The sequence below is a fragment of the Meles meles genome, chromosome 7, assembly GCF_922984935.1.
Source record: "Meles meles chromosome 7, mMelMel3.1 paternal haplotype, whole genome shotgun sequence".
In the NCBI taxonomy this organism is placed as follows: Eukaryota; Metazoa; Chordata; class Mammalia; order Carnivora; family Mustelidae; genus Meles; species Meles meles.
Window position 1 is genome coordinate 74016063 of NC_060072.1, and position 23941 is coordinate 74040003.

General features: G+C 41.4%; 1 protein-coding gene across 1 annotated transcript in view; it reads left to right on the plus strand.

Annotated features, from left to right (window-relative positions):
- Positions 1–23941, plus strand: part of LOC123946624 (cationic amino acid transporter 3-like) — a 66187-nt gene that overhangs the window by 42142 nt on the left and 104 nt on the right. The window contains 3 exon segments of the mRNA XM_046012211.1: positions 21949–22435; positions 22438–22801; positions 22803–23941. Coding sequence (XP_045868167.1) covers positions 22219–22435; positions 22438–22801; positions 22803–23941 — 1720 coding nt within the window. The 5' untranslated portion in view covers positions 21949–22218.

Below are 23941 nucleotides of genomic sequence, written 5' to 3' on the forward strand. Positions count from 1 at the left end.
GATAATGAGCATTTTTTCATGTGTCTGATAGCCATTTGTATGTCTTCATTGGAGAAGTGTCTGTTCATATCTTCTGCTCATTTGTTGATATGATTATCTGTTTTGTGTGTGTTGAGTTTGAGGAGTTCTTTATAGATCCTGGATATCAACATTTTGTCTGTACTGTCATTGGCAAATATCTTCTCCCATTCCGTGGGTTGCCTTTTTGTTTTGTTGGCTGTTTCCTTTGCTGCTCAGAAGCTTTTGATCTTGATGAAGTCCCAAAAGTTCATTTTTGCTTTTGTTTCCTTTGCCTTTGGAGATATATCTTGAAAGAAGTTGCTGTGGCTGGTATCGAAGGGGTTACTGCCTATGTTCTCTAGGATTCTGATGGATTCCTGTCTCACGTTAAGGTATTTTATCCATTTTGAGTTTATCTTTGTGTACGGTGTAAGAGAATGGTCGAGTTTCATTCTTCTACATATAGCTGTCCAGTTTTCCCAGCACCATTTATTGAAGAGACTGTCTTCCTTCCACTGTATATTTTTTCCTGTTTTGTCGAAGATTATTTGACCATAGAGTTGAAGGTCCATATATGGGCTCTCTACTCTATTCTGCTGGTCTATGTGTCTGTTTCTATGCCAGTACCACGCTGTCTCGGGTGATCATAGCTTTGTAGTAAAGTTTGAAATCAGGTAACATGATGCCGCCAGTTTTGTTTTTGTTTTTCAACATTTCCTTAGCAATTCGGTGTCTCTTCTGATTCCATACAAATTTTAGGATTCTTTGCTCCAGCTCTTTGAAAAATACCGGTGGAATGTTGATTGAAATGGCATTAAAAGTATAGATTGCTCTAGGCAGTATAGACATTTTAACAATCTTTATTCTTCCGATCCAAGAGCATGGAACAGTCTTCCATCTTTTTGTGTCTTCTTCAATTTCTTTCATGAGTGTTCTGTAGTTCCTTGAGTACAGATCCTTTTCCTCTTTGGTTAGGTTTATTCCCAGGTATCTTATGGTTCTTGGTGCTATAGTAAATGGAATCGATTCTCTAATTTCCCTTTCTGTATTTTCATTGTTAGTGTATAAGAAAGCCACTGATTTCTGTACATTGATTTTGTATCCTGCCACGTTACTGAATTGCTGTATGAATTCTACTAGAATTCATAGAATTTGGGGGTGGAGTCTTTGGGGTTTTCCATATAAAGAATCATGTCATCTGCAAAGAGAGAGAGTTTGACTTCTTCCTTGCCAATTTGGATACCTTTTATTTCTCTTTGGTGTCTGATTGCCATGGCTAGGACTTCTAATACTATGTTGAATAAGAGTGGTGAGAGTGGGCATCCTTGTCGTGTTCCTGATCTCAACGGGAAGGCTGCAAGCTTTTTCCCATTGAGGATGATATTTGCTGTGGGTCTTTCATAGATAGATTTTATGAAGTTCAGGAATGTTCCCTCTATCCCTATACTTTGAAGCGTTTTAATCAGGAACAGATGCTGGAGTTTGTCAAATGCTTTTTCTGCATCAATTGAGAGGACCATGTGGTTCTTCTCTCTTCTCTTATTGATTTGTTCTATCACATTGATTGATTTGCGAATGCTGAACCATCCTTGTAACCTAGAGATGAATCCCACCTGGTCATGGTGGATAATCTTTTTATTGTGCTGCTGGATCCTGTTTGCTAGGATCTTGTTGAGAATCTTAGCATCCATATTCATCAGTGATATTGGTCTGAAATTCTCCTTTTTGGTAAGGTCTTTGCCTGGTTTGGGGATCAGGGTAGTGCTGGCTTCATAAAAAGAGTCTGGAAGTTTTCCTTCTGCTTCAATTTTTTGAAACAGCTTCAGGAAAATTGGTGTTATTTCTTCTTTGAAAGTTTGGTACAATTCTCCAGGGAATCCGTCAGGTCCTGGGCTCTTGTTTTTTGGGAGGTTTTTGATCACTGCTTCAATCTTGTTACTAGATTTGGTCTATTCAGTTGTCGACTTCTTCCTGGTTCAATTTTGGGAGTTTATAGTTTTCCAGGAATGCATCCGTTTCATCTAGGTTGCTTAGCTTATTGGCATATAACTGTTGGTAATAATTTCTGATGATTGTTTCTATTTCCTTGGTGTTCGTTGTGATCTCTCCCTTTTCATTCATAATTTTGTTAATTTGGGCTTTCTCTCTTTTCTTTTGGATTAGTGTGGCCAATGGTTTATCGATCTTATTGATTCTTTCAAAAAAACAGCTTCTAGTTTCATTGATAATGTTCTACTGTATCTCTGGTTTCTACCTCATTTATCTCTGTTCTAATCTTGATTATTTCCCTTCTTTTGTGTGGAGTTGGTTTGATTTGTTGTTGATTCTCCAGTTCTTTAATGTGTAGAGACAACTGGTGTATTCGGGACTTTTCAATTTTTTTGAGGGAGGCTTGGATGGCTATGTATTTCCCCCTTAGAACCGCCTTTGCTGTATCCCATAGGTTTTGGACCGAAGTGTCTTCATTCTCATTGGTTTCCATGAATTGTTTAAGTTTTTCTTTGATCTCCTGGTTGATCCAAGCATTCTTAATCAAGATGGTCTTTAGCTTCCAGGTGTTTGAGTTCCTTCCGAACTTTTCCTTGTGATTGAGCTCCAGTTTCAAAGCATTGTGATCTGAGAATATGCAGGGAATAATGTCAGTCTTTTGGTATCGGTTGAGTCCTGCTTTGTGACCCAGTATGTGGTCTATTCTGGAGAAGGTTCCATGTGCACTTCAGAAGAATGAGTATTCTGTTGTTTCAGGGTGGAATATTCTGTATATGTCTATGAGGTCCATCTGGTCCAATGTTTCATTCAATGCTCTTATTTCTTTATTGATTTTCTGCATCGATGATCTATTACTGAGATGAAAGAGGCGTATTAAGATCTCTGACTATTAATGTATTCATATCAGTATGACTCTTTATCTTGATTAATAGTTTTCTTATGTAATTGGCTGCTCCCATATTGGGGGCGTAGATATTTACAATTGTTAGATCATCTTGGTGGATAGTCCCTTTAAGAATTATGTAGTGTCCTGGGGCGCCTGGGTGGCTCAGTGGGTTAAAGCCTCTGCCTTTGGCTCAGGTGTTGATCTCAGAGTCCTGAGATCGAGCCCCGCATCGGGCTCTCCACTCAGTGGGGAGCCTGCTTCCCTTCCTCTCTCTCTCTGCCTGCCTTTTTGCCTACTTGTGATCTCTGTCAAATAAATAAAGTCTTAAAAAAAAAGAATTATGTAGTGTCCTTCTGTATCTCTGACTACAGTCTTTAGTTTAAAATCTAATTTATCTGATGTGAGAATCACTACCCCGGCCTTCTTTTGAGGCCCACTGGCATGAAAGATGCTTCTCCATCCCTTCACTTTCAGTCTGGGTGTATCCTTAGGTTCAAAATGGGTCTCTTATAGACAACATATGGATGGATCCTTTCGTTTTATTCAATCTGCAACCCTGTGTCATTTTATGGGTGCATGTAAGCCATTCACATTGAGAGTGATTATTGATAGATATGTTCTTATTGACATCGTGTTACCTTTGAAGTCTTTCTGTCTGTAGATTGTCTCTATATTTCTGTTCCATGATATTCTTAGGATTTTTTCTCTTTTATAGAACCCCCTTAATCTTTCCTGCAGTGTCGGCTTGGTGGTTGCATAGTCTTTTAAGCATTGCCAGTCTTGGGAACTCTTTATCTCTCCATCCATTTTGAATGTCAGGCTTGCTGGATAAAGTATTCTTGGCTGCATATTCTTCTCATTTAGTACTCTTAATATATTTTGCCAGCCCTTCCTGGCTTGCCAGGTCTCTGTGGACAGATCTGACATTATTCTAATGAGCTTTCCTCTGTATGTAGGAGCTTCTTTGTCCTAGCTGCTTTTAAGAGGGTCTGTCTAGAATTGTAATTCTTCATTCTAACTGTCAGGTGTCATGAGGAGTTTTGAGGTTCTAAAATCTTTGGGGGAAATTGCTCTGCCTCTAGTACATGAACATTGTTTCCATTCTTTTTTTTATTTTATTTTATTTATTTGACAGAGAGAAATCACAACTAGGCAGAGAGGCAGGCAGAGAGAGAGGAGGAAGCAGGCTCCCCGCGGAGCAGAAAACCCGATGTGGGGCTCGATCCCAGGATCCTGGGATCATGACCTGAGCCGAAGGCAGAGGCTTTAACCCACTGAGCCACCCAGGCGCCCCCAACATTGTTTCCATTCTTGAGATTGGGAAAATTTTCATAGACAACTTGTTCCACTATATCTTCTAGACTTCTTTCTGTCTCCTCCCCTTCAGGGATTCCAATAATTCTGACGTTGGAACGTTTCATGGCATCATTTATTTCCCTGATTCTATTTTCATGGCTTCTGAGCTATTTGTTCCAGGCTTTCTCCTGATCCTTTCTCTCTGTTTGTCCTCCAGATCACTAATTCTATCTTCTATCTCAGTTACTCTAGATTTTAGAGAATTTAGACTAGGTTGGAATTCATTGAGAGCATTTTGAACATCATCCCCAGTGGCTTTCAGTTCTGCCCTAATCAATTCCATTTGGTCATCCATGGCTTTCTCCAAGCTAGCTATTGCCTGGATAATTGTTAGCCTGAATTCCTTTTCTGACATATTGTCTATGTCAATAGCCATTAGCTCTGTTGCAGAGGGTCCATCCTCTGTATTTTTCTTCTGTTGGGCATTCCTCCTCCTAGTCATTTTGGTAAGAGATGACTGAATGGATGCAGATGGATGTATCGACTGTGGTGCAGTCAAGGTGCACCCTGGAATGCTTCTGTGCAATCAGGATTCCCCACCCAAATGAGAGATAAAAGAAAAGAAAAAGAAATAGAGAAAAAAAAGGAAAAAAAGAGAGAGAGAGAGAGAGAGAGAGACAGGAAAAAAAGGGAAGATAAAAGAGAAGGCTCAGCCCAAAAGGACCCCAATGTAAGATTCATGAAGTATACAAACAAAAACAGACAAACAAAAAGACTGATAAAAGTATATGACAAGAGAAAAAAATATATATATAAAAGCAAAAAAGGGAAGAACCTCATCAAAAAGAACCCCAAGTATAAGATTTATATACTATCAGGACAAACACAAATACACAGAAACACTGGCGGAAGGAAAAGATGGGAGAATGATTATAAATTCTCAGTGTGGGCCAGGAATGTTATTTTGATTCTTCCTGGATGTATCTTGATATCTTTGTTAAGGGACTCAACTTTCCTAAGATAAAGGGGGATTAAAAATTGGTTTGCCTATAGGGGTGGCATTAATAGGGGAAAGGGGATTACCTTGAAGATTAACTCTATATGTATATTAGAAAATAAAAATTAAAAAAGAATAAACTAGACTAAACTAAATTAAAATTTAAAAAAAATTTAAAAAATGGAAAAGCAAAAGAAAAACACGGTGTATGTAACAAGAAGTTCAGGTTAGAAGGTTATTAAGGATTTTTATGTACTGGATATCACACTGTGATGGTAAATGGGTTTAAAAATTATCTATATGTATAAAAAATGAACCAGAATAGTGGTAAAGAGTTAAAAATAAAAGTTGTATTTATGAAGTAGTGGTGGTTGTTCTCTTGTCTTTTTTTTTTTCCTTCCTTCCTGGTTGGTTTTCTGGGGGAGGGGCCTGCCATGCGGGTTTTCAGTCAATGATTTCCCTGAGTTAGGTCCTCCCGCCCCCCTCAAGGGGGTGGGCTCTGAGGAAACCAGTTTTTTCAGGCTTATGTTCTTGAGGTTTTTATGTTTGTTCATCAGTTTTCTCTTGCCTTGACAGCTTTTGATGGTTTTTGGAGGTTTAGAGGAGAGCAAACTGCATCCAGACCTCCCTCTCAGAGAGAAGCCTCAAAATGCTCTGCAGAGCTGCTGGAAGAGTAGGTTCTGAGTCACAGTCCCTGGGGATGCGGGATCTCTTCCTTGTACCCAATACCACAGCAGCGGCGGCTGTCTGGGCAGCTACAGACCCCCAGAGAGGTTCCAAGCATCGATCGCACACTGGGATTTTCCCGCTAGTCTGGGCTGGGAATGCCTGGTTTTTCCGGGTGCCAGAGCTCCTGGCTAGCACCTGTGAGCACCTCTCCCAGAGGAGGGCGTGGGACGCGCGCGTTTCAGGAATGCCATTTGGCGAGGCTCCCATCCCCTCACGGGAGCCAGACCCCATGCACTCTCGGGCGCGCTGGAGGCTCAAGTGTGCTGGCGGCTCAGGGACCAAGACCTGGTTCCTCTACTGCACTCTCTCTGGCTCAGCACCAGGGGAGGCTTTCCTGGATCCGGGGACTTAAGCCCCTGTCTCTAACCACCCTGATTCCCACAATTTCCCCCCGCGATCCTTTGATCTTTTTTTTTTGAGTGCCTTCAACCAGACTCCAAGCTAATGATGCCCCCCAGATGCAGGGCATTCTCGTACTGGGGTATTACTTACAAATCGGTCACCTTCGTGGCTTCTTCCCCCTTTTGTTTATCTTCCGATATCAGTCCAACGTTCCCACTCTGCTTTACCTGCCCATTGGCATCTCCTGCTCCTGTAGAGATCCAGACATGTATAATTCTGATCTCAGGCTGATTTCATGGGTGATCAGAGTTCTTTGGTAGGTAATTAGCTCACTTTAGGGTACAGGTTGAAACGGCGTTTCCTCCTACTTCCCCGCCATCTTGACACCCCCTAGCGCAAGTCAAGATTTCATTTATTTTGATGGCTGCATAGTATTCCATTGTGTATATGTACCACCTCTTCTTTATCCATTCATTTGTTGATGGACATCTAGGTTCTTTCCATAGTTTGGCTATTGTAGAACTTGCTGCAATAAACATTCGGGTGCACATGCCCCTTCGGATCACTACGTTTGTATCTTTAGGGTAAATTCCCAGTAGTGCAATTGCTGGGTCATAAGGTAGTTCTATTTTCAACATTTTGAGCAATGTCCATGTTGTTTTCCAGAGTGGTTACACCAGCTTGCATTCCCACCAACAGTGGAGGAGGTTCCCCTTTCTCTGCATCCTCGCCAGCATCTCTCATTTCCTGACTTGTTAATTTTAGCCATTCTGACTGGTGTGAGGTGGTATCTCATTGTGGTTTTGATTTGTATTTCTCTGATGCCGAGTGATGTGGAGCACTTTTTCATGTGTCTGTTGGCCATCTGGATGTCTTCTTTGCAGAAATGTCTGTTCATGTCTTCTGCCCATTTCTTGATTGGATTATTTGTTCTTTGGGTGTCGAGTTTGCTAAGTTCCTTATAGATTTTGGACACTAGCCCTTTACTGATATGTCATTTGCAAATATCTCCTCCCATTATGTCAGTTGTCTTTTGGTTTTGTTAACTGTTTCATTTGCTGTGCAAAAGCTTTTGATCTTGATGAAATCCCAATAGTTCATTTCTACCCTTGCTTCCCTTGCCTTTGGCGATGTTCCTAGGAAGAGGTTGCTGGGGCTGAGGTAGAAGAGGTTGCTGCCTGTGTTCTCCTCAAGGATTTGGATGGATTCCTTTCTCACATTGAGGTACTTCATCCATTTTGAGTCTATTTTCCTGTGTGGTGTAAGGAAGTGGTCCAATTTCATTTTTCTGCATGTGGCTGTCCAATTTCCCCAGCATCATTTATTGAAGAGGCTGTCTTTTTTCCATTGGACATTCTTCCCTGCTTTGTCGAAGATTAGTTGACCATAGAGTTGAGGGTCTATTTCTGGGCTCTGTATTCTATTCCATTGATCTATGTGTCAGTTTTTTGCCAGTACCATGCTGTCTTGATGATGACAGCTTTGTAATAGAGCTTGAAGTCCGGAATTGTGATGCCACCAACTTTGAACTTTTTTTCAATATTCCTTTGGCTATTCAAGGTCTTTTCTGCCTCCATATAAATTTTAGAATTATTTGTCCCATTTCCTTGGGAAAAAATGGGTGGGATTTTGAGAGGGATTGCATTAAATGTGTAGATTGCTTTAGGTAACATAGACATTTTCACAATATTTATTCTTCCAGTCCAGGAGCATGGAACATTTTTCCATTTTTTTGTGTCTTCCTCAATTTCTTTCATGAGTACTTTATAATTTTCTGCATATAGATTCTTCGCCTCTTTGGTTAGGTTTATTTCTAGGTATCTTATAGTTTTGGGTGCAGTTGTAAATGGGATTGACTCCTTAATTTCTCTTTCTTCTGTCTTGGTGGTGGTGTACAGAAATGCAACTGATTTCTGTGCATTGATTTTATATCCTGACAGTTTACTGAATTCCTGTACAAGTTCTAGCAGCTTTGGAGTAGAGTCTTTTGGGTTTTCCACGTATAGTATCATATCATCTGTGAAGAGTGATAGTTTGACTTCTTCTTTGCTGATTTGGATGCCTTTAATTTCCTTTTGTTGTCTGATTGCTGAGGCTAGGACTTCTAGTACTATGTTGAATAGCAGTGGAAATAGTGGGCATCCCTGCTCTCTTCCTGACCTTAGTGGAAAAGCTCTCAGTTTTTCTCCATTGAGAATGATATTTGCGGTGGGTTTTTCATAGATGGCTTTGATAATATTGAGGTATGTGCCCTCTATCCCTACACTTTGAAGAGTTTTGATCAGGAAGGGATGCTGTACTTTGTCAAATGCTTTTTCAACATCTATTGAGAGTATCATATGGTTCTTGTTCTTTCTTTTATTAATGTGTTCTATCACACTGATTGATTTGTGGATGTTGAACCAAACTTGCAGCCCTGGAATAAATCCCACTTGATCATGGTGAATAATCCTTTTAATGTACTGTTGAATCCTATTGGCTAGTATTTTGGTGAGAATTTTTGCATCTGTGTTCATCAAGGATATTGGTCTGTAGTTCTCTTTTTTGGTGGGATCCTTGTCTGGTTTTGGGATCAAGGTGATGCTGGCCTCATAAAATGAGTTTGGAAGTTTTCCTTCCATTTCTATTTTTTGGAACAGTTTCAGGAGAATAGGAATTAGTTCTTCTTTAAATGTTTGGTAGAATTCCCCTGGGAAGCCGTCTGGCCCTGGGATTTTGTTTGTTTGGAGATTTTTGATGACTGTTTCAAACTCCTTACTGGTTATGGGCCTCTTCAGGTTTTCTATTTCTTCCTGGTTCAGTTGTGGTAGTTTATATGTCTCTAGGAATGCATCCATTTCTTCCAGATTGTCCAATTTGTTGGCGTAGAGTTTCTCATAGTATGTTTTTATAATTGTCTGTATTTCTTTGGTGTTAGTTGTGATATCTCCTCTGTCATTCATGATCTTATTTATTTGGTCCTTTCTCTTTTCTTTTTGATAAGTCTGGCCAGGGGTTTATCAATCTTATTGATTCTTTCAAAGAACCAGCTCCTAGTTTCATTGATTTTTTCTATTGTTTTTCTTTTTTTTTTTTTTTTTAGTTTCTATTTCATTGATTTCTGCTCTGATCTTTATGATTTCTCTTCTCCTGCTGGGTTTAGGGTTTCTTTCTTGTTCTTTCTCCAGCTCCTTTAGGTGTAGGGTTAGGTTGTGTACTTGAGACCTTTCTTGTTTCTTGAGAAAGGCTTGTACCGCTATATATTTTCCTCTCAGGACTGCCTTTGCTGTGTCCCACTGATTTTGAACTGTTGTGTTTTCATTACCATTTGTTTCCATGAATTTTTTCAATTCTTCTTTAATTTCCTGGTTGACCCATTCCTTCTTTAGAAGGATGCTGTTTAGTCTCCATGTATTTGGGTTCTTTCCAGCTTTCCTCTTGTGATTGAGTTCTAGCTTCAGAGCATTGTGGTCTGAAATTATGCAGGGAAAGATCCCAATATTTTGATACTGGTTGAGACCTGATTTAGGACCCAGGATGTGGTCTATTCTGGAGAATATTCCATGTGCACTAGAGAAGAATGTGTATTCTGTTGCTTTGGGATGGAATGTTTTGAATATATCTGTGATGTCCATCTGGTCCAGTGTGTCATTTAAGGCCTTTATTTCCTTGTTGATCTTTTTCTTGGATGATCTGTCCATTTCAGTGAGGGGAGTGTTAAAGTCCCCTACTATTGTTGTATTATTATTGATATGTTTCTTTGATTTTGTTATTAATTGGTTTATATGGTTGGCTGCTCCCATGCTAGGGGCAGAGATATTTAAATTTGTTAGATCTTCTTGTTGGAAAGTAGAGTATTGAGTATGATACAGTGTCCTTCTTCATCTCTTATGATAGTCTTTGGCTTAAAATCTAATTGATCTGATATAAGGATTGCCACCCCAGCTTTCTTCTGATACCCATTAGCGTGGTTAATTGTTTTCCACCCCTTCACTTTAAATCTGGAGGTGTCTTTGGTTCTAAAATGGGTTTCTTGTAGGCAACATATAGATGGGTCTTGGTTTTTTATCCATTCTGACACCCTGTATCTTTTGATTGGGGCATTTAGACCATTAACATTCAGGGTAACTATTGAGAGATATGAATTTAGTGCCATTGTGTTGCCTGTATGGTGACTGTTACTGTATATTGTCTCTGTTCCTTTCTGATCTACTACTTGTAGGCTCTCTCTTTGCTTAGAGGACCCCTTTCAATATTTTCTGTAGAGCTGGTTTGGTGTTTGCAAATTCTTTCAGTTTTTGTTTGTCCTGAAAGCTTTTTATCTCTCCTTCTATTTTCAATGATAGCCTAGCTGGATATAGATTCTTGGCTGCATGTTTTTCTCATTTAGTGCTCTGAATATATCATGCTAGCTCTTCCTGGCCTGCCAGGTTTCTGTGGATAAGTCTGCTGGCAATCTAATATGTTTACCACTGTATGTTACAGACTTCTTTTCCCGGGCTGCTTTCAGGATTTTCTGTGTCACTAAAACTTGTAAATTTTACTATTAGGTGATGGGGTGTGGACCTATTCTTGTGATTTTGAGGGGGGTTCTCTACACCTCCTGGAATTTGATCCTTATTCCCTTTGCCATATTAGGGAAATTCTCTCCAATAGACTTCTGTTCCCCTCTCTCTTTCTTCTTCTTCCGGAATCCCAATTATTCTAATGTTGTTTCGTCTTACGGTATCACTTATCTCTCGAATTCTCCCTTCGTGGTCCAGTAGCTGTTTGTCCCTCTTTTGCTCAGCTTCTTTATTCTCTGTCATTTGGTCTTCTATATCACTAATTCTTTCTTCTGCCTCATTTATCCTAGCAGTGAGAGCCTCCATTTTTGATTGCACGTTATTAATAGCTTGTTTGACTTCAACTTGGTTAGATTTTAGTTCTTTAATTTCTCCAGAAAGGGCTTTTATATCTCCAGAGAGGGTTTCTCTAATATCTTCCATGCCTTTTTCGAGCCCGGCTAGAACCTTGAGAATCATCATTCTGAACTCTAGATCTGACATATTACCAATATCTGTATTGATTAGGTCCCTAGCCTTCGGTACTGCCTCTTGTTCTTTTGTTTTGTCGTGAATTTTTCCGCCTTGTCATTTTGTCCAGATAAGAGCACATGAAGGGGCAAGTAAAATACTGAAAGGGTCGCCAAGACCCCAGAAAAATGCACTTTAACCAAATCAGAAGAGACCCAAATCATGGGTCGGGGGAGAAAGGGGATAAAAAGAGGTTCAGAAAGAAAAAAGAAAAAATTAAAAAAAGAAAACAAATAAAAAATATAAAAAAGGAAATATATATATATTCGATAAACTAGTTTAAAAACGTTAAATAAGAAAAGGGTAAAAGTTAAAAAATATTAGCAGAAGAAGAAAAAAAATTGAAAAAAAAATTAAATTAACAGGAAGACTAAAGAATCCTGGGGAGAAAGCCATGAGTTCCGTGCTTTGCTTTCTCCTCCTCTGGAATTCCTCTGCTGTTATTGGTATTGTACCTGATCTCTTTGGTAGGTGAACTTGGTCCTGGCTGGATTTTTTGTTGATCTTCTGGGGGAGGAGCCTGTTGTAGTGACTCTCAAGTGTCTTTGCCCGAGGCAGAATTACACCGCCCCTACCAGAGGCCGGGCTAAGTAATCAGCTTGGGTTCACTTTCAGGACTTTAGGGAGCTCTTGTTCCCTGAATGCTTTCCGTAGAGTTCTGGAGGACGGGAATGAAAATGGTGGTCTCCTAGTCTCTGGCCCAGAGGAGCCGAGAACCTGGGACCCCACTCCTCAGTGCGCCCCCAGAGAACAGCACCCAATCACTCCCGTATCCCTGGCCACCGGCCATGCTCCAAGTTCACCCAGCCTGTGACAGGTTCAAGGTAACCCCGAGCTGAGAGCTCAGTCCTCAGTTCTGTCTCTGTAACCGGTTTCCCTGTTCTAATACCTTCAAGCTCTGCAAGACTCCGAAACCCCTGATCCTTCTGTGACCCTGTGGGACCTGGGGTCATGCTGACCCCACGTGGGCTTCACCCCGGTTTAGCCTCTGGAGCGATGTCCCTCAGTGGAACAGACTTTTAAAAGTCCTGATTTTGTGCTCCGTTGCTCCACCGCTTGTCAGAGGCCGGCCCCTCTGCCCGAAATCTATCTTCCCGTCATTTTAGATTCACTTCTCCACCAGTCCTACCTTTCAGAAAGTGGTTGATTTTCTGTTTCTAGAATTGCTGTTCTTCTTCTCTTTGATCTCCTGTTGAATTTGTAGGTGTTTGCAATGTTTAGATAAGCTATCTAGCTGATCTCCTGCTACCTGATGGAGTCTCAGCCTGCTACTTCTCTGCCATCTTGACTCCTCCCCCTCTCCCCGGTGGTATTTTTTATAGGGATTGCATCCAATATGTAGATTTCTTTGGATGGTATAGACATTTTAACAATGTTTTTCCTTCTAGTCCACAAGCATGGACTGTTTTTCCATTTCTTTGTGTCCTCCTCAATTTCTTTCATAAGTATTCTATAGTTTTCAGAATACTGATGTTCAAAAATCATAAGATACCTAGGAATAAATCTAGACTTATCAATTTTATCATTAAGTTCAGGTTACACATTTTGGGCAGGAATATTATATAAGAACACTGTTAAATATAATTAGTACCATGTAGGCAGGGAACACATCTTTCTCCTCTCCATTGTGTACATATAGCATCAAGCACTAGGCTGGCATTTAGAAAGTGCTTACTATTTATTGAATGAATGATGAACGACATTGGACTTTTCTGCTACTTAGGTCTATTATTTTTCTACCTGACAGGAGAATGAGCAGCCTTCTCCTATATTATAGTCCTGTTTTTATAATACCTCTTTGAAGGTTGAATGTAACCCAAGACCTCTATTAAGAGCCCACAGAAAGGGAAGTAAGAAGAGGAATATGAAGTGAGGCAATCCTTGAGTCTATTTGCCCTAGGGTGGGTTGAGTGGAGGATGAATAATGTGGTCCTTAGCTGTAAAGAAACAGCTGAAAGAAAATAGAAATCCATGGCCTGTTGCCTTGCTGAGAGAAATTAGTTATTTTGGTTTCTAGATTTTACTATCCTTCCCTCCCCTAACTGCCATTGGAGTCCTAAAATGCCATAGTGAAAATTCATTTTTATGTCTCCTCCTTTCCCAGGAGGGATAGCCCCATGATTCTCTCCTCTACCCTCTATCTCCCACCAGCCCCCTCTAAACACATAAATGTATATTTTATAATATTTGTATTTGCTGATTAGGCAGCCATTCATGCCAGATTATTTGTAGCTGAGAAACTATATAACTCCTTGGACTTCTTATTTGGATGTTGAAGATTTCATCCCTGTTGCCCAGAGAGGTGAGCTTATGAGAGGTATTTTTTGCTTCACAGAAACATGTTTTAAGGCTTCCCTTTGAGGATCTATTTCTTTCTAGCTCTGAGTATTTCAGACATTTCTGGCTGTCCTTGCCGAGGTATCTGGGGCTTGGGACTGTATTCATCTATTTAATTCTGCCCTTGAGAGTCCCTGATTCACATGGTTTCTGTCCCTTTTCTACGAGTCTACTTATCTGTGTCTTTTCAGTCCTTAATTTCACCAAGTTCCAGAAAAAAGCACTGTCTATCTCCATATCAGTTCTTGATTATCCACAATACTGGTGGGAAAAACCTAAAGTAGTGAATGACACTATAATGACTTTTGTTTGATTTTCAAGTGATGGAGTCCTGCTTGGAGATAATCTAGACTATGAGCAGCTTCAGTTAAGGCAATCAGTCATCATCTTATGAAATGAATATGAAAATCGACACACAACATGTGAAACTCTCAGTTTCTCTAGGGCTTCCATCACACCCAGAGTAACAGGCAAAGTCCTCACAGTGATTCTCAGACCCTCTTGAAGGATCTGGGTTCCTGCTTTCTCTCTGACTTTACTCCCTACTTCTTTCCCATCACTCACTGTGTCCTGGCTCCCCAGAACTCCTTGTTATTTCTCAAAACCAGCCAAGTGCCACTTCACTCCCATTAGGATGGTGGCTATTAAGAAAAGGGAGGATAATGAGTGTTGGCGAGGAGGTGAAGAAAATGGGATGCTTGTCCATTGCTGGTGGGAATTTAAAATGGGCAGCCTCTGTTGAAAAACAGTAATGTGACTTCTCAAAACTTACATATATAATTAAGATGTGATCTGCAATCCCACTTCTGGATATATATCCCAAGGAATTGAAAACAGAGCCTCAAAAAGATATTTACATACCATATTCATACATATGAATATATATACATATACATACAGCATTATTCATAACAGCCAATAGTTATAATAACCAGCATGGCCATCAGTGGGTAAACAGATAAGCTGGATGTGAGGTATACAGACTATAGAATAATATTATGCCTTAAAGAGGAAGGATGTTTTGATATCTGCTACAACATGGACATTATGCCCAGTGAAATAAGCCTGTCACAAAAAGATGATATTGGGGGTGCCTGGGTGGCTCAGTGGTTTAAGCCACTGCCTTCGGCTCAGGTCATGATCTCAGGGTCCTGGGATTGAGTCCTGCGTTGGGCTCTCTGCTCAGTGGGGAGCCTGCTTCCCTCTCACTCTCTCTGCCTGCCTCTCTGCCTACTTGTGATCTCTCTCTGTCAAATAAATAAATAAAATCTTTAAAAAAAAGATGATATTGTATGATTCCACTTACATGAGGTACCTTAATTAGTCAAATTCATAGGGACTCAAAATGGAATGGTGATTGAATGGGGCTGTGGAGAGGGAAGAATGGGGAGCTACTGCTCAATGGGTACTGAGTTTCAGATGCAGAAGATGAAGAAGTTCTGGAGATGGCTGGTGGTGAAAGTTGTACAACAATGTGAAGGGGAGTCTGTCCTTGGACCACCCATTTTAAAGTCACAGGACCCTCTGTGAGCACATCCTAAAATTTGCTTGCTTTCCTTTTCTCTGTAGCACTGATTACCAATCTAATAATACAATATATAAACCTGTTACTAATGTGGGGTTTTTTGTTTGTTTGTTTTTTCTTTGCTTCCTACTGCAAAAATATAAGCAACATGCATGGAGGAGGTTTTCTTTTTCCTTACTTTATCCACAGTACTAAATAAATAGGGAGCAGTTTATTTGTTGAATTAATAAATGACAGACCATGTTTGGACACACTCTTCTAGAGAAGGCACACAAAAAAGAGATAATGGGAAAATTGCATGTTTCATTTGATTTTGTAAACTATTTTTTTCCCTTGAATATAAGACTCAGGCCCAGTTTCCATGGTGGCTTTCATTCTGTGTACCATTTCCTATGTTTTCCTGAACTGTTGCCATGATGGAGGTGCTCATTACACATGCACCACACTGAGGATTATTTCAAACTCTTGCCCTGAATGCAAAGCCTCTATTCTTATATTCCAGATTGTCTCTTACCAGAATCCAGGGCTGCTTGAGTTAGGACTTCAGAAACTCTGGGAAACACTAGCTATCCAAAAGACTTCATCCTTGCTTGTTTTGGAGCCACTGGTTTGGATGGCTCTGGAGCTTCTTGTCTTGAAATTTTAAGGAGGACGAGAGTATTTATACACTTTGGGAGTAAGAAAGAACTGTGCTTGGATATAGAGTATTAATATAATCTCTGGAGATGGTGCATTTACAGTCCATGTCTCTGAAACTTTGAGAACTTGAAAACAATTATTTAATGGCATCATTAGCCTTCTTCTCAAGTCTTCATCAAACTTCTTTCAAAGCAATTGATACTCACACTATCTTTGAAGCTATTCAGTAGAGGTCACAGGCCAACTTCCTGAGTGGCTGGAGTATTAACTCCCTACCACAGAAACCAGTGGCAGTTACTGCCCTGGAGAAATGTTTTCAAAAGGAAAGATCCAGAGTGAGCTCAATACCCTTCTTAGAGACAGAGGAGGGAACATAATGATCTCCAAGACTAAGGAGGGTGGGTGGGGAAGGCTGGGAATGCAAGACAGCCTGCTCTTCAGGGAGTGGATTGTTGGACTTGACAGAAGTTCTTCCAGGAAACATGGGATGGATCTTTTGTTTTGGAGTCAGAAGAAGATAAGAGATTGAGAGAAACTAAGGAGGAGGTGGGAGGGAAGGGGAACTGGGGCATTATGTAATCCATACAAGCTGCTTCATGTTCCCTGGCCCCTGCCTGCATTCCCTTAAGCCCCTCCCCTGAGCAAACACCTCTTTTGGGAGAGACTGTTTCCCATGAAACTGAGATTCACAGACCCAGGTCCCTCACCAGGAAATGTCCTCAGGACACTCTGGAAATTCGTGATGGTGCATGTTCTAGTTTCCTGTTTATACCTCTCTTTGGCTTTTTATCTCTTTCCAAAAACAAAACAAGACAAATCAAAACAAAACAACACTTCTTCAAGGAATCTCAAGTTATAGTAGTTATTCAATACATCTATATATTCAATTTCTCTGTTCTAAATGCCTCTTTTGGTTGCTTGTTACAATTATGAGCAGATCCTTGTACTGTGTAGGGAGGGCTGGAGATGGGAGTGTGGAAATCAGAATGAGGAGGTATTCAGATCCTGGCCCTGCCCTCTAGAAGCTCTTAGACTATAAAGGAATGTAAGGAATACACTCAGGTCACCAGCTGACAGATAGTGAAAATCAGTTTCAGCTGGCTATCAGGATGGGCAGTAACTGCTAGTGGGCAGGGGAGGAAGGCTGGAGATGAGGATCAGTCAGGGTGGCTTATGGAAGGTCTTCCTAGATGCAGGAAATGTTGTAGAATAGGGCTAAGAGAGGCTGCGGAGTCAAGAGTGGGCAGAAAGGAGTGAGTAGGGTATGCCTGGCAGTGCAGGTCACTTACCCAGGACACAGGCTCATCCCAGGAAGGATAAGTCAGGATGTGAGGAGCTGAATCAGGAAGGAGGTGATGTATCTGAAAGTAGGGGGAGAATTAGGGTGGGGCTCTGACAGCTGGGTCAGAGAGCTTGGACTGAATATAAACCATTGGAATAACTGTAGATTATTGCACGAGAATGCAGATATCTGAACATGGCATTTGAGGATGATGTTTCTCTGTGTTGTTAGAAACTGGATTTGTAGTAGGCTCTCTCAGGCTTTCCAATCACGGGGTCCTTTCTCTTCTATGTTTGGTTGTTCATTGTTTGTTCTGCCTGCACCTGTTGGAGTCATAAAATATGATCATTTATTTCCCAGATGTTTTGTTCTTTGGGTTGCTTCTCTGGTATCTTAATACTTTGTCTGTAGGCCCACTTTCCCTCATCTTCAGAAAATGTGGGAAGAGCACAAGGACCACCCTGCACAACACAGTTGAAGGAAATATAAATTATCAAACATTACTAGTCTCTTACCCTGCCATTCAGATAGTCCTCCTCTAGGATTCCTGCTCAGGGTCCATGGATACACTTCAGAAGATTGTATGACTTTTATTTTTGAAGTGACCCACCTCAGAGGGGTCTGTGATTCACAAATCTTGAGAACCACTGTTGTGTATTTATTGAGTGGTAGGTGGCTGCAAATGGTTTCCTGAGAGAAAAACATGGCAGAAGCATCCTTAGTGCCAACTACAAGAGCCTCCAAAGACAGTCAAAGGGGCTCAAAGAGAGAGGAAATGGGTTCAGTGAGAACTAGTAGCGGGGGAGTCCCATCTTTCCTGTTCTTCACCCTCTTTCTAGCAGGTATTCCTTCTTTGTATTCTCCATATCCTGGCAATTACAGGATTCCATTTCCATTTTCAGTTTCAATCAACTGAATGTCTCTCATTTACCAGGTTCTGAACCAGGTGCTCTAACAACATTGTCTCCTGAAGTCTTGTGTTGAACCTGCAGTGCACAGAATGGAGTCAGTACCTCCCTCAGTCATGGCATGTTTGCACCATCGCTTCCTGTCAGGCCCCTTTTCTTTCTTTTTCTTAATTTTTATTTTGTTTTATTATGTCCAGTTAGCCCTCTTTCAATGCATTTTATTATCCTGTTTCATCCTTATCTCTATTCACTTTTCCCCTCCTCACTAGAGGCACTTTCTATAGTTATTTAACAAAGGCTGTACCAGTCCATGTTCTATGTTTGTTTCAGATACATTCACCTGTTCAACCACTACAGTGTCCAGCTGTGTAAGCATTCTGAATTCCAGTAAGATTGTGCTTCAGATGGTGCCTCAGTGACACTGCCACCAGCAGCGTGTATTAGTTCGTATCTTCTTATGGAATTCTCATGTTGATCCAGTGAGGGAGGTTAAGTAAGGTTCCTAGTGGATGAGTCATGGAGATATTAAGAAATTACCTGTGTTTATGTCATCATGAGGAAGGGCCAGGGCTCATATCGAACACTTCTGGCCAAGTGTTCATTGTTCTTCTCTCTACAGTACTCAGCACCGCTTGTTCCAGATGAGGCATCTGTAGACAAAGATGCTGCTGCTGCTGCTGCTTCTGCTATTGTTGTTGTTGTTGTTATTATTATTATTATTATTATTATTAATCATATGGAGCCTTTTAGTTCTAGATGCCTGATTCAATTCAGTGACTCTAGGACCCCCATGTGTCAGCACCACCCTGGTGAAGTTGTCTAGAGTCCTTAACATTTCAAGGTGAATCATATGGAATAAGACTGTTTTCATTGTCTCATGGGGGAGAGCTAAGAAGCTCGAGTTTTGTGGATGATTTTGAGCCAGTACATTTATAAAGACTGGTTGATTTTCAGTGTTTGGTTATTTTCGATCAGATTTCAGTATTAAGTAGTTGGTATATGATATTAAGTCCGTATGGTTTGCTAGGCACTGAGCTACATACTTACAGACATGATTTCACTTACTCCTCACAGCTGGCCTATGAGGTACTTACTTTTACTCCCATTTGACTGTTGAAGAAACTAAAGCCCCAAGAGGTGAACTAATTTAACCACAGTCACTGGGTGTGAGACTGAGGTGTGATTTGAACCTGAACAGTCTACCCACAGAGCCCTACTCCTAACTACTGAACTACACTGCCTTCCTGTGAAGGCAGATTTTAAAATCTCTTCCCCTTCAATTTGAGGACAATCTCTTGTCAGTTTGGTGATTTAGAGCAGTTATGACAAGTACAGAGCTTGTAGACAAGAATCTCCAGAGGGAGAGGATCTAAAGTTGGGAAATATCCCCAGGTATCTACATCATGCCCCACTCTGTCCCTCAAAATGAGAACCTCTGACATAGGATATCCTACCTAGATTATAGGGCCGGAGCATGATGCCTTCAAAAAAGCAGGGATTTTCTAATGGAGTGTGGGTGGTTGGTGGCCCAGAACCCCCAGGAGCCTAATATTTTTAAACAAGTGTCCTCAGAGGCTGATTCTTTATCAGTGTGACTCATACCTGTATGATAAATGATGGGCAGTCAAGGTTTTATAACAGTTGGGTTTCCTTTCACCCTATCCATTTTGCTCCCCTTCCACAAGTAATGCCATGTATATCTCTACATGAGCCTGAATTATAAGGATTGCTTGGCTACAAATTATGTATTTCAATGTCCAGTATATAAGAATTCTGGATTATGGTCTCTGTCAGTTTTCTCTTTTCAGCATGGTCATTTCTTCAGCAAATACTTACTGAGTACGTACCTCACAGTCTGATGGAGGAGACCAGCAGCTGACCTGGAATTTGGATACATTAGGATCAGTGACACATGGGGGAAGCCAGGTGCTAGGAGAGCACATAGGAAGAGTAGCACGAAGGTCAAGGGAGGCTTCCTGAGGAAGCAACTGCTGAGCTGTGAAATGAAAGAGAAGTGTGAATTAGCTAAGTGAAGGGGTCAAGAATGCAGTACAGGCAAGGGAACAGTGTAAGTGTCAAATTTTACAGCTGGAGCAGGAACAGGGCAGGGGATGGGGCTGGAGAAATAAGCACAGATCACATTATTAACAAAGGAAAGAGTATGAAGGAAGGGGAGTGTGGAACCAAGGAAGGGTTTGAAGCCTGGTGGTGGGTTGGGAAAACCTCAGATAGTGTAAAAAGTTTCCATGAGTTAAGCATTGACACTCATTATCTATCTTCTGGGCTTGATTATAAGTCATAACACTGGAACTGGTGAGTGGCAAATAAGGACTCTAGATAGATTTGTAGACAGAAAGTCTGGCCCATAACCCAAGGGTTCTTTTTCGTCATCTATAGAGTAGACTTTCCAATTTTGACTGATATTTCTGCCTTTAAAAACTTCTGAGAACATTTCCTAAAATTCTCTTAAGACTGAAGCAAGAGTAGGGAGGAGAGTGGGGGGTTGCATGACTTTGTTTACTCTGTTCTCCACTTCTCATTTCCTGGACATAGCTGTGAATTGTTCATCCAGAACCTAGCTCCCCTTGTGGAGGGGCCATCTGAAGAGAAGCAGGGAAGGAGGAGAAAGAGGGAATCACACCCAGGATTCCATCATTAAGAAAACATTCAGACAGCAGTTTGAATGAGTTAAAAGTAACTTCTTCTGAAAAATTCATAGGGAGACACAAGTGAGTGAGCTTGTGAGTTTAATATAAGCTCACAAGCTTGTATTAGTACAAGCTTAATACGAGCTCACAGAGCAAGGCAGATTCTCCAGGACCATGGCACTGACACCTCAGATGGCACAGGGTGTGTATAGAGCACAGTGTAACCAATGAGGAAACTGTCTGCAGAAATGGGTTCACCTTCTCTCCTGGAACCCAGAGAAGAGGGAAACAAAAGGATTTTCTTGGTTGAGAGCAACGGAGCTAAGTGAAACATTTCTTTCCCCCCTAGCTATCACACTGTCATATTGTGGACATAAAAAAGGTAGTGAATTTTTGTCTGGTTGCTTTGGGTGAGGTTTACTGAATGTCAGAAATCACAACATAGCCTCTCTGGCTCCTATCCCTTCTCAGTCATGGATCATGGATTGGCTGCTGCCCCCATTTCTCCATTCTTTCCTTCCCAGGCAGTCTGGTCCTCTCCTTCAGGTGGTGATGAAGGTCCTGTCCCTTTCCCCCTCCTCTTCTATGTTCACAGTGCCCCAGTGGGCCAAGTGGGAGAAGGGAAGGAGTGGATTGTACATTCTTGGCCATCAGTACTGCTAAATAGATGATGTAGAATAGGAAATGGGGCAGAAGTGATTCTAACTTTGGGTAGCAGATTTTGGGGCTCAGAGTTTTAAGACAGAGAGAACTAATATTTGTATTTAAACTCCAATGATATATAAAGAATGGGTCTGCTATTGCAAAGAGGCATCTAGTCCATGAATTAATGTGTCATAACTCGTGCTCAAGCAGTGGGCACACATCCTGCATGTGAATTCTTGCACAATGCATCCATACCCTGTTGTGTCTTACCACCTAATTAACACAGGAAGCTATGTGACTCGTAAACTCACATGGGATTATGTTATGTGGAGTGTAAAAAAGGAAATTGTTGGGGTGCTTGGGTAGTTCAGTTGGTTGAGACTCCAACACTTGATATTGGCTCAGGTCTTGATCTCAGGGTTGTGAGTTCAGGCCCCATGTAGGGCTCCATGCTGGGCATGGAGCCCACTGAAAATAAATTAAGAAAAAACAAAACAGAATGTTGGGAGATATTTGGTACTTTTTCTGGAGGGAAAGCAGGATTAATTTTTCTGTGGTATCTTTTGGTGTCAGTTTCTGTGATACTTGGCTTCAACAAGTTACATGCAGCCTTTGATTCTCAGTTGATTGGTTGAACACCATTGTTCAGTAAATATTTATTGTTTCCATAGGCATTCTGGAAGGATAGCACATACAAGAAGAATCTTGGAACACTGGAAAAATAAAATAAAATAAAGATAAAAATTATCCAATAAAATTTTAAAAAGGAAAAAAAAAAGAAGAAATATATAAGCAGCAGCTCTGAAGCATGAGCAAAGGACACCGGCAGTCCTCACCCAGCTTGGCTCAACTCAGCCTCACTTAACCAGATCCAGTACTCTTGGCTGCATAGGCTTGCTACAGCTCTTTGATCCTTAGAATCATCTTCAATTGAAGCTAGAATGCTGCGTCAGGCACTTCGCAGGTTTGGTCAAAGGCTGGTATACCAACGTCCACTGGAGAAAGAAGTGTATGAGTTTAAATCTGACATAAAGCTGAGCACTCTGGATTTAGTGGCCCTGGGTGTGGGCCGCACAGTGGGTATTAGTGTGTACTTCCTGGCTAATGAGGTGGCCAGGAATCAAGCAGGACCATCCATTGTGATCTGCTTTTTGGTGGCGGTCTGACATCATTGTTGGCTGGGCTGTGCTATGCAGAGTTTAGTGCCCGGGTTCCCCATTCTGGCTCGGCATATCTCTACAGCTATGTCACTGTCGGTGAATTCCAGGCTTTCATCACTGGCTGGAATCTCATCCTCTCCTTTGTTGTTGATGCATTCGTTGTGGTCCAGGCCTGGATCTTATCTTTTGACATCTTCGCTGGGAATAGGATCTCTGAAACTCAGCAAGAGACCATCTCACTGTATGTTCCCCAAGACATTGCAGACAATCTAGGCTACTTTTTTGTCATCTTTCTGTTTTTGTTCATGGAACTGCAATATATGAGTTGGTATGAGTTTCTCAGAGTTTTTGAAGTGTTTATTGGTGAAGCTTTTGGTTCTCAGCTTTTTCATCATCTCTGGCTTCATTAAGGGGGACCTACAGAACTGGAAGCTCACAGAAGAGGACTACATACAGGCCAGACTCAATGGCACCTCTAGCTTGGGCCCTCTGGGCTCTGGAGGATTCATGCCTTTTGGCTTCCAGGGGATTCTCCGTGGATCAGCTACCTGTTTCTATGCATTTATAGGTTTCAGCGTTATTGTTACCAGAGTCAAAGAATCCCACAATCCCCAGCGTTCCATCCCCATGGGCATTGTGATTTCACTGCTCATCTGCTTTTTGTTGTATTTTGGTGTCTCTGCAGCACTTACACTTATGGTTCCTTACTACCAGCTTCAACCTGGGAGTACCTGGCCTGAGGCATTTCTCCATATTGGCTGGGTCCCTGCGTACTATGTTGTAGCTTTTGCAATTTTCTGTAGTATTTTTGTTGGCATCTATTGCAGCATTACGTTCCCCATACGTCGGATGATATACATGATGGCAGAGGATGGTCTCTTGTTCCCAGTCCTTGTAAGGTTCACTTATGGCAAGTATGGCCGTATCATGTCCACTCTGATTCTTGGCATTATCACAGCAGTCATGGTATTCTTCTTTAGACTCACTGATATTCTGGACTTGAGATCAGTTGGGACCCTGGTATCTTATTCCCTGATAGCTTTTTGCGTTCTTATTGTCAGGTACCAGACTGAGAGGAGGAAGGAGGAAAATGAAGAAGAGCTGCAGGGGGAGAATGGGGGAAATGTAGCACAGATGCAGGAGGAGACTGCACCTGCAGCAGGGAAGATGACTCTACAAGGACTATTTTTTCCATGCAGCCCAACCCCCACTCCACTCTCTGGCCGGGTTATCTATGTTTGCTCCTCACTGCTGGTTCTGCTGATGACTCTCCTCTGCCTGGTGCTGGCCCACTGGCCAGGTCTGCTTTCTGGAGATTCAGGGCCGATCACAGTGGTTGTGCTGCTCCTGGTGCTCATCACTGGGATTACTGGGGTCATCTGGAGACAGCCACAGAGCTCCTCTTCCCTTCCCTTTAAGGTTCCTGGTTTGCCTCTCCTCCCACTCCTGAGCATCTTTGTGAATGTTTGCCTTATGATGCAGATGTTAACTGGCACCTGGCTGA